The sequence below is a fragment of the Rhagoletis pomonella genome, unplaced genomic scaffold, assembly GCF_013731165.1.
Source record: "Rhagoletis pomonella isolate Grant_MI unplaced genomic scaffold, Rhpom_1.0 Rhpom_scaffold_00006, whole genome shotgun sequence".
NCBI classification, from domain to species: Eukaryota; Metazoa; Arthropoda; class Insecta; order Diptera; family Tephritidae; genus Rhagoletis; species Rhagoletis pomonella.
The window spans coordinates 20,318,869-20,329,664 of record NW_023458560.1 but is presented as its reverse complement, the minus strand read 5'-3'; the positions used below and the strand labels follow the sequence as shown (position 1 = coordinate 20,329,664).

General features: G+C 37.0%; 2 protein-coding genes across 2 annotated transcripts in view; one reads left to right on the top strand and one right to left on the bottom strand.

The window, feature by feature from the left end:
- LOC118740495 overlaps window positions 1-10,796 on the top strand; it is a 139,165-nt gene that overhangs the window by 56,807 nt on the left and 71,562 nt on the right. The window lies entirely within an intron of this gene.
- LOC118741815 lies at window positions 1,794-10,735 on the bottom strand. Its single transcript, XM_036473789.1, has 3 exons — window positions 9,941-10,735; window positions 8,726-9,016; window positions 1,794-1,853 (listed from the first exon to the last, which is right to left on the bottom strand). The coding sequence occupies exons 1-3, from the start codon at window positions 10,733-10,735 to the stop codon at window positions 1,794-1,796; spliced, it is 1,146 nt and encodes a 381-aa protein (XP_036329682.1).

The window sequence follows — 10,796 nt, the reverse complement described above, 5'->3', positions numbered from 1 at the left end:
GTGATTTTTGGACACATAAGGAAGCAAAAAAGTAAATTATTAATAAACAGCCTAAATATTGATGTGTATTGTTCACTTCAATTGCCGCACAAGAATACAATAAATATTGCCGCAATTTTGAAATTTTCATTGCCCCATGATTGCCAATCGAGCTATCACACGATTGCCGCACACGGGCCTATTTGATTGGGCACAGTAAGCACAATATCGGCCTCTATTGCCGCATGAGTCAATGTATTGTGAAATCACATGATTGGGGCATAAAATGAGGCAATAATTGGTGTATTGCGGCAATCGTGGGATCCCAGCTTAAGAGTTATTTTTTGAGTTTTTTTTTCAATCAGAAGATAAAACTTCAGGACTGAAGCTTTATTTGTTTAATGAACAAATTCTTGGAGTGCGTTGCTTTCTTCTCACATAATAGGGTAAAGTGAGGTAGATAAATTGAATATTTTTAAGTTGTAACGGCGGCTTACTAAAATAGGAGAGTTGATGCCTGGACTTTCTTCACATTGTTTAGATCGAAGGTCATTGACCCCAAGTACCACGTTCTAGTGCTTATCCACCATATCTAACTTTCTACCACCCTAATGTAACTAAACTAAAGCTCGCCAAGAATCATTAAACTTTTGCTAAAGAAGTATTTCGATTCGAAGGCAGCAAAGTCTCTCTGTATAAGATGTCCCCTAATACAACATAAAAGTATTCGTCTTCAAGTTTTATTTAGCTATAGTATGCAAGTATACTTTGAGTATAGTGAGATAAAATCAAGGAATCTCATGTAATCCCCATTTCGTAATACAATTAAAAAAAATATTTTGTGAACGTAAAATAAAACTTATTAAACAAAGATTTATACCTTACCCGCGATGATCTTTGAGAAACCATAAATTTTATATAACCCATATGTTTTGGACTCTGCCTTCATAGTGATTTTTTATTCAATCCATAACACTTATTTTCGGTCCATGATACTTTTATTTAAAAAAGTACCAAAAAAATGATAAATGCCTTCAAGTGAATAATCCATGACACTCACAGAATTGATTACAGTTGAAAAAGAGACACTTTCTCGTATGGGGCCAACACCAAACGCAACTAAAGTGATCGTCGATTCCCGCCACTCCTAGTATCTTTTTTTTTTTGGAGATGTACCGTTCGCAGATTTTTGTATCAACTGTCACTATGGCTTTTTTCACCTGCCTCCGTATAGTCGAAACACTGTGCGTCGCACAATGGGCCATATGACGCCATTAGCCGGAAAAAAATCAAAATAGAATTTTGATGATTTAATAATTCCAACTTGTTAAGAAATGTCCAATTACATAGAAAAAATTATCCTTTGGTGTTTTAAAGCCCACTTAAGTAGTTTTTTGTAGGTCAAATTTGATGTTTTGAAACTTTGTTTTCTACAAATTACACAAATCAAATAGACATTTTTAAAAAGTGGTGTGTTGTCTATCACAGTGGTGTGCCAAAACACTGAAAAGAATGTATTTGGCATACAAAACGATGCTCTTTTTTATGAAATAAAAACAATTAATATGTGGTCAGGGACGTAGCTTGAGTAATGTGTCAAAATGAGGCGTTTTTTCGTCAAAAAATATGAACAAAGTCGAACCTTTTTTGACAATCTAAACACTGTTCTGTCATGTACTTTCCTTAAATTTTTTTGTGAGACTCTCCATTATTCCTACTTTTAGATACTGCTTAAGCCAGACTTTGCACGACCATGCAACAGTGTCAAATTCCATATTATATCAAGCTGAGTCTGTACGAAAAAATTGTCATAATTACCCAAGAGTTGCGACTGATGAAGCAGTGACATTTCGCAGACATAACTCAAAAAATATCTATAAAAAACAAATATGTAAGTTATTAGTTATATATTCATTAAAAAATAATTGAATATATTAAACAATTTTACATTCAAACTTGAAATAGTGTTTTCTTTGCAGTGTAAATCTTTAACATAAATTTAACCTGTAAATACGTTTTTTCGATTATATTGGTCTCAGGGCTCTGAAGGCTAAAAACTATATTTCCAACGTAAAACCCTCTTTCTCTTCATAAGAATCGGTAGAAGTTAAGAAAGTACCTCGAAGGTGGTCATACGTTTGGGTACCAAGTATTCAAAAGATGAAGCAAATGTGACCATAAATAGGATTCTTTAGGATAGATCTCAATCCCTGAGCCCCTTATCGGAAGAAAAATCTTTCTGAAAACTTTTCCACAAAATAACAATCACTCAATGCGATTTTGAAATCTGGGAGAAAATTCTTCCCAATTGAATGATTCTTGCCATTTTCTTATTTGTAGATGTAGGTGTATCCATAACTTTATCATAAGTAGATCCAGAGATAAGCGATATGGAAATTGCATTTTGTATGGAAGGTGCCACATCCTCCTTTCCAATACAAACCACTTTTCGCCATAAGTACGTTAGCAAAAGCGGTTCCATAGATAAGCGATATTTAAAATTCGGTTTGTATGGGAGATGCCACGCCCCCTTTTTCAAAACCTCCATAAGTACGGTATTGTTAGCATATGTAGCTGTTTCAAAATTCAGGATGTTAGCAAAAGCGGTTCCAGAGATAAGCGATTAAGAATTTCAGTCCCATGTTCCATTATCCACCACTTTTCGCCATAAGTACGGAATTGATAACATATGTAGCTGTGTTAAATTGCAGAACGTTAGCATAAGCGGTTCCAGAGATAAGCGATATTAGAATTTCAGTTTGTATTGGAAGTGCCACGCTCCCTTTTCCGATACCTGTCATTTTTCGCCGGAAGTAGAGTATTTACAATGTATGCATCCGTACCAAGTTTCAGTTCACCAGCGTGATTGGTTTTAGAGATACATCAGTTTTCACATTTTAGTCTGTATGTCAGATGCCACGCCCCCTGTATAATGGGGTTAACATTTCTGCCCTCCAAAATGGGTGTTCAAAATTTTGTTGTGGCGTATTTATGTATATATAGATACCTTCAATATACCAGTTTTGCTACAAACCCTCCTCAAAGGACCTCTTGTGTCATCTAATCGATCCATCTGAAGCAATAAAATATTTTTTTCCGGCTAACTTGTATGAGGCGGCCTACTGTGCGTCGGTTGCGCACTATCAACATTTGTTTGCCTCTACTGAACATTTGGGATTTTTTTAGTTGTGACGGTTTTTGATTTAGGGTGTGATATCACGTATACTTGGAGGAAGGCAAGAACGATAGAATACAAGATTGCGCATTCCCGCAGAATGACATTTGTGGCAACAGGTAAACAAAGAATATGGCGAAGAACAATGAGTTGACAGTTGTGAATTTGCAGTGAGAAAACGTGTTTTCTTCTCGATTCACCACTTTCTCAAGCCATCTTTGAATATAGCAAATTAAGCACTACGTTAACAAAAAATATACAACCACTCTTGAAATGTGTTCAAAAGAATAGGTCTTATTAATTAACTATTTAGAATTTTTGTGTTTGTATTGCAGGTGCCGAAAAAGTGATAATATCTTGTCGCAGCGCATGTTTTCCTGCAGAAAGTGGTCGATGCTTGCTTACCTCCGATTTTAATTTGTAATTTGTGGTATTTCAACGTTTTCGACTTAACATGTCGTGTTTAAAAATGGTCCGTAAAGTGCTTCATGCATATTACGCTGGTGTCTAAATTTTATGGCTTCTCCTGCCGACAGAACTCTACCCACTTTCAGGCCAAGGCGTCGTCGCGGGGAAACAAGAAAAAAACTGCATTTGGGGGTTTATCCCTACGGCTACTGAAATTCAACACACGACACGATATTTTTATAAAGTTTTTATTACAAATAAGACATTTTTTACTTCAGTACACACGAATTACTTCGATTTTTCACTTGAAAGTACACAATACGCTGGCAATACGTTTGCACTTGTTTCTAAATAAAAAGTTTGTTTACGTATCGCCATAAATGTCAAAGTCGGCAAAACCAAAGTAGCGGTTTCGGGAATGCGCCAACTTCAGTTCATTTCACCATGGGAGGAAGGTACATACTTCTCGAGGAGGCTTTCGAAAATGCTTCCGATGGTTTTATTTCTAGATTATTGGTTCAATAATGCACGTACAATTTCACTGTTGGCTTCATCGACGCGAGCGCGAAAACCACATCGTTTTTGAGCAGAACTCTCACGGAGAACAGAGGTATTATTCTCCTTTCCTTTGGTTTCCATGGTAGACGGGCGCTTTATAGGGATGCAGTCAAAAAAATACATCGATGTTTTTTTTCGATTCGATACATCGAAATATAGCATCGATGGATATCGATGTATCGAATGAAAATTTCAACAGTTTATTTCAATTAAAAATATACAACAAGAAAATGAAACAATCGTAACTTCGATAAATGTATAACTCACAGTGAAATTTATTAATTGATTTAAAGAGTTTTTTCTGTTCTTTTGAGAAGCCTTCGGGAAAAATTGTTGGAAGGTACGGAATTGGCGACAATTGTTAAATGTTTATAAGCATAATGAAATATTAGTGCGATTCATAAAACGTCGCAAAGTGGAATTTTTGGCGAAATGGCAATGTTGTGAACAAAGTGGTATGAATGACCTATCGCAACTCCGGATTGCAAATGTAAAATTTTTTTAAAATGCCGCGCGTTAGAGAAAAAGAAAAGTTTTTACAATTATATTTCGAAGCAGCCTTAACTGATATACTTTTTCTTCAAGTATTTGAAGACAATAAAAAAACATGTGTTTCGCGACTTTGACTTTGCAATTATTGCCAGCTGAAATACTATGGCTATGTCGAAATTTTTTCGCAAGAAAGTTCCCATACAAAAGTAATCAGCTGCGTCGCAAGGTGGCAAATTTTGCGGCAAATGCGACATTTGAATCCCACTAATATAGTGTGCCAGCTAGTAATGACATTCTATTTCGGTATACTTCTTTGGAAATTTATTATCATCATTTTTCCCTTCAATTGACTTTCATGTTAACCCTTTTGAGTGAGGAATTATGAAGTTTGTTGATTTGAGTAAAAAATAAAACAGCATGCCAATAAATTCTTGCCGCTTGTGCAAAAGCACACATAATTTTGCAGTACTGAGGTTTTCAGTCCTTCAGGATAAGGATCTAAGCCGAAATCGGGCAGAGGTATGCAACAAAACCAAGGGTTAATGCCAGAATTGAAAAACCGAAAATTACGAAACTAAAATTTTGCTCTGAAATAAGCTTACATAAAACTGGCTGGCATACTTTATATTACTTCACTATGTTGGTAAGCTATGTTAAGCAATTTTGGAAATTGCTGTTTAAAATCTGTCCAAATTTCCAAATGGTTTTAGAGTGTAAATATCTTATCAAACTAAACGTTTCTACTAAAAAAGTAGCAATATATTAGTGCAATAATATTTTGGATAGTATATTCTAATAAATAGTGCATAAATAGTGAAATCCCACATTTACAATAGTTGCTAGAGTTTGGAAGCACACAAAATAATTTTAGTATGTACACACAAAAGTCGATGCATCGAAAAAAAAATACATCGATATATCGATGTATATCGGAAGGTCCAAAACATCGGTTTTATTCGATACATCGAATAGCAAACATCGATGTTTCCGATGCATCGATGTTTTTTTTGCATCCATAGCTCTTTATCATGTGTGTTTATAATGCATCTAGGTACGCAGATGACTAGGAAATTTTAGTACGGGAAAATTCAGCACTAATATCACGGACATTGCGAGTGCAGCACTTCGTGTGCTCTCAAACTGGTTGAACAAAGAGGGCCTCAGCAGTAAACCGAAAGAAGCTTTTCTCGTGCCTTACAATTACATGTTCCTTCTTGGAGGCACAGCGCTTAAATCCTCTGATGAGGTCAAATATTTAGGAATAAGGTTCCATAAAGGTTAAATTCGACTCCAATTTTGATACATTTTTTGAAAAAACGGCATGCCATTCCGTCACTGTATCGGCGAAATCTTGCCCAACTGCGGATATGGATGCATTTTTTTATCATAGAGATCTACATTGATACGAAAACGGTAACAAAAAGGTACCAGGTCACAGAGGAGCCCAAGACAACTTTGCGTGGTTCTGCTCACAAGGCAGCAATTACTACACTGGGGAATTGTTGAGAGCATAAAGTCAATATATAGACTCTACCTTGAATGCGAGGATTGGCTTTAGCCAACGATAAGTTCATTTTAAATATATAATAAGGAACTCGCCTCCAAAGGTTGTTTTAGGATTTATCTGGATAACTAAAGAAGGAACCTTAGAGGTTTCTCTCACAAGACTGACCGTATTAGCTGTATTGTCTCACCCGGGGAAACCGACGCCCACTAAATGTTCTAGTGTTGCTTCGGTGTGCGCCATACTGACTATTCCATGAAAATTAATAAACATTAAAGAAACAAAAGCAAAATAGTAGAAACTTGTCAAAATTCGCGTTTATATTATGTTGGTCTTATGTGTTCGTATACATATGTACATAAATATATATAAATGAATATTCATACATGGGTGAAAGCAAAATGATTTGCTATTGTATTATCATCAAGATTAAGATTTGAAAAATTTAGGAGCTCATAATTTAACTTTACTATGACTAAATTAGAAAGAGATTTTTTTGAAAGCTTTGACTTTAAATTTGTTAATACTGTAGATAATGCGCTAAATGAACGCTCCACAGAAACCTGAGTGGCAGGCAGGGCTAATATAGTTTCTACAATTAGCGTCAATTCCTTTTCTCTGTCACACGATTTTCGCCAATACTCAAGTACTTCTTCTTCTTATTTGGCACTACAACCGTTTGTCGGTTTGGGCCGAGACCAAAAAGCTTTTCCAGTTGCTTCTCTCCTGCGCGAATTTGCGCCAGTTGGTTATCCCGAGCGCAGACAGGTCCTTCTGCACTTGGTCCTTCCAATGCGTTCGTGGGCGCCCCTGCTTTCGTTGTCCACCCATGGGTGCGGAGTCGAAGGATCTTTTCACCGGAGAGTCGTCATCCATGCGTACAACATGTCCAAGCCAACGCAATCGCTGTATTTTTATGCGCTTAACTATGTCCTTGTCGTTAAAAAGCTCATACAGTTCCTCATTCCATCTTCTCCGATATCCGCCATCCACGAAAACAGGGCCGTAGATTTTGCGTAGAATAGTTCTCTCGAAAGCCCCCAAAGCCTTCTCATCTTTGTTCGACATCGTCCAAGATTCTGCGCCATATAAAAGGACGGGCATGATGAGAGATTTGTAGAGCGTGAGTTTCGTTCGTCGAGAGAGGGCTCTGCTTTTCAATTGCCTACCGAGCCCAAAGTAGCACCTGTTGGCAAGAGTTATTCTTCGCTTGATCTCCAGGCTGACGTTGTTGGTGGTGTTTATGCTGGATCATAGGTAGACAAAGTCATTCACTACTTCAAAGTTATATCTGCCAACAGTGACGTGTGTCCCGTAGCGCGTGGACTGTTTATGTGTTGCCAGGAGGTACTTTGTCTTTCCCTCGTTCACCGCTAGACCAACCTCTTTAGCTTCTTTTTCTAAACTGGAAAATGCTGCGGTTACGTCCCTTTGTTTCAGACCTACGATATCGATATCATCTGCATACGCCAGCAGCATCGTTCTTTTGCTATATATGGTGCCGTTGCGATTCAGATTGGCAGCTCTTATTACGCTTTCCAGCATCAGATTGAAAAGGTCGCACGAGAGTGATTCGCCTTGTCTAAAACCTCGTTTGGTCTCAAACGGCGCGGAGAGGTCCTTCCCAATTTGGACGGAGCAGAAGGTTGTGCTCAACGTCACTCTACATAGCCGTATTAGTTTTGCGGGGATCCCAAATTTGGACCTGGCGTCGTACAGGCAGCTGCTCTTCGTGCTATCAAAAGCAGCTTTAAAGTCAACAAAAAGATGGTGTGTGTCGATTTGCTTATCTAGTGTCTTCTCCAGGATTTGACGTGCTGTGCAAATCTGGTCAATGGTGGACTTACCAGGTCTGAAGCCACACTGATTAGGTCCAATCAGCTGGTTCGTGAACGGCTTCAGTCTTTCACACAGTATCGTCGACAGGACCTTGTATGCAATATTAAGAAGGCTTATTCCGCGATAATTGGCGCAAACGGCGGGATCTCCCTTCTTGTGGATTGGGCAAAGTACACTGAGATTCCATTCTTCGGGCATGTATTCATCAGACCAAATTCTGCTTAAAAGCTGGTACATACGCCCCACCAACTCTTCGCCACCGGCTTTGAACAGCTCAGCCGGTATACCGTCGGCTCCGGGGGCTTTGTTGTTCTTAAGCCGCTTTATTGCTGTTCTCACCTCGTCTTGGTCCAGTTGAGGGACGTGAGCTTCGTCCCTATACATTGGTTCGGGTTCTCCTTCATCAAACGCGCCATCTGTTTCGCCATTTAAAAGCAATGAAAAGTGTTCCCTCCATATCTCAAGTGTACTATGGACATCTGTTACCAGGTTTCCATCTTCATCTTTGCAGGAGCTAGCCCCGGTCTTAAAACCATTTGATTGCTGCCTTATTTTCTGATAGAATTTTCGAGCCGCGTTCCTGTCTGCCATCATCTCAAGCTCTTTGCACTCACGCCTTTCTGCATCTCTTTTCTTTCTCTTGAAAAGGCGTCTCTCTTCCCTCCTTTTCTCCCGGTAACGCTCAATTGTCGCGCGTGTCGCCATTGGCTGAAGGGTAGCTTTGTATGCTGCGTATTTTTCTGCAGCAGCCGCGCGGCACTCTCTCTCACCTCTTCCGCAGCGGTGTACTCAAGTATATTGGTACCAAAGGACAATCTTTCTCCTTCACAACGTCTCATTAGTTTCAGTTTAGTGCTCGCTGCCAGGCCTTGAGATGATAACTTTTGTGTGTTCATTAAATTTTGGACGTGAAGATCCAGCTTATCGTAAGCACTCGCTGACGAAGTGGGAATGTCGTCTTGGGAACTGGAACTTGATGAATTGGAACATTTAATAAATTCCTGCTCATACGAATCACTCTCCAAATGCTTCACCATTTCATATACTTTAAGCAAATGATCCTTTAAAAAGAAATTATTGAAAATCTAAAGCATAAACCATGTAAGTGTGTAATATATATATATATATATATATATATATATATATATATATATATCGCACAATTTCAACTAAACTAACAAAATTTCAAAATGCATGTACATACACTGGCGGCAGAAATATTAGACTCGTCGTACTTTTATGAATTTTGCCTATATTTCTTTAGTTTGTTTTATGTTTAATATTTTTTATAAAAGCCTACAACAAACATCATATAAATCCGCTTTTAAAACTTTGAACCAAAATTATAAAAATTCGACGAATTTTCAAACTTTTCACTCAGAATTTTTAGAAACATTTTTGGTATGCAGTCTTATATCTCATTCAATTGTAGTATTATAAAGTTCAAGTTTCAAGTGGCTAGGAAATATATATAAGAAAAAATCCGTAACACCGTCAAAAAAAATCTTAAAGATTTATCTTAAGGATTTATATGATGTTTGTTGTATAACTACCTAGGTTTTTATAAAAAAAATATTAAACATAAAATAAACTAAAGAAACATAGCCAAAATTCTTAAAAGTACGACGAGTCTATTATTTCTGCCGCCAGTGTATGTATTTTATTGCCATAATATAGAGAGGCTCTACTTCCTTAAACTTAAAAAATTTAAGTTCCTTAGTTCCTAGTTTTTTCTAAACCATTTTTTTATTAATAAAAACTAAATTTTTTATTACAATAGTAATTTTTTCAGCATTTTCCACAAAAATTTGCGAAAGATATGCAAAGAAATCGAATTCAAAAAATATAGTTAAAACCTTTCTAAATTTAGGTAACTATATATGTGGCTATGTTTGAATGTGTAAAAAAATTATTATTTTATAGAACAAGTAAATTTTGCTATGTACACGTTTTGTTGAAATTGTGCGGTATTTAGTCTTTCATACCATTGCGCGTTTCTTACAATCTTCAGTAAGAAAAGGTGTACCATTGATATTATAGCGCGGATCAAGATATATTGCGGCTGCAAAGGCATCATGCTTCAAAAGTATATCTTTTATGTTCCTCATCGCATTTAGGAGAGCTAATGCGTATTGGTTTAGAGAAGCTAATTCTTCCAATTCCAACTCGCATGCTAGCCAATCGCGAAGAAAGTCTCCCAATATATATTGTTCCTTTTGAAGTTTTAAAGTGCATTTTGCCAATGGCGCAAATGCCATTACAAAATTTTGGATGAATATCCAATTTATGTCAAAGCTGTTATAATTGTCCAAGTTTTCAATGAATTCTTTAAGCGAAAGAATTTCGCATATCATATTGTAAGTTGAATTCCATCTTGTTATGACATCTAAGCATGGTAACCTGATTTCATCGTTTTCCGATGTCACTAAGGTTCGAACTTTCTTAGCTATTATTCTACATTCTTCAATGTCGTTTTCGAGTGTTTTTATTACATCATCAGCCGCTAATTGAATTGCATGTGCTACGCAACGCACAACGGAAAAAACCGACGCGACATTCGATTCAACCAGATTGCACTCGGCAACGTCAATGTCGACCATCTCATTGTCTATAATATCGTGATGCACTCCTTGCAATAATCTCGACAGCTTTAATACACTGGCTGCATTGTCGGTGGTATATGAATAAATTTGGTTTATACGAATATTATATTCTTCAAGACATTTTAAAATTTCCTCCTTCAAATTCGCGGCAGTATGTCGGTTTGTTGTTTGCACCATACCTGAAAAACAAAATGTTCTTTAAACTAATTTATATAATTGAAATGTGAAAATTAAGTGA

What these genes read in the sequence shown, in the direction of transcription:
- LOC118741815 (XM_036473789.1), bottom strand. Translation starts at nt 10,735, where the DNA reads ATGGTGCAAACAACAAACCGACATACTGCCGCGAATTTGAAGGAGGAA. An exon ending in ATTGTAAGAAACGCGCAATG is followed by an intron (nt 9,017 to 9,940) that starts GTATGAAAGACT and finishes TTCTTTTTAAAG; the next exon opens with GATCATTTGCTTAAAGTATA. An exon ending in AGTACACCGCTGCGGAAGAG is followed by an intron (nt 1,854 to 8,725) that starts GTGAGAGAGAGT and finishes TGTTTTTTATAG; the next exon opens with ATATTTTTTGAGTTATGTCT.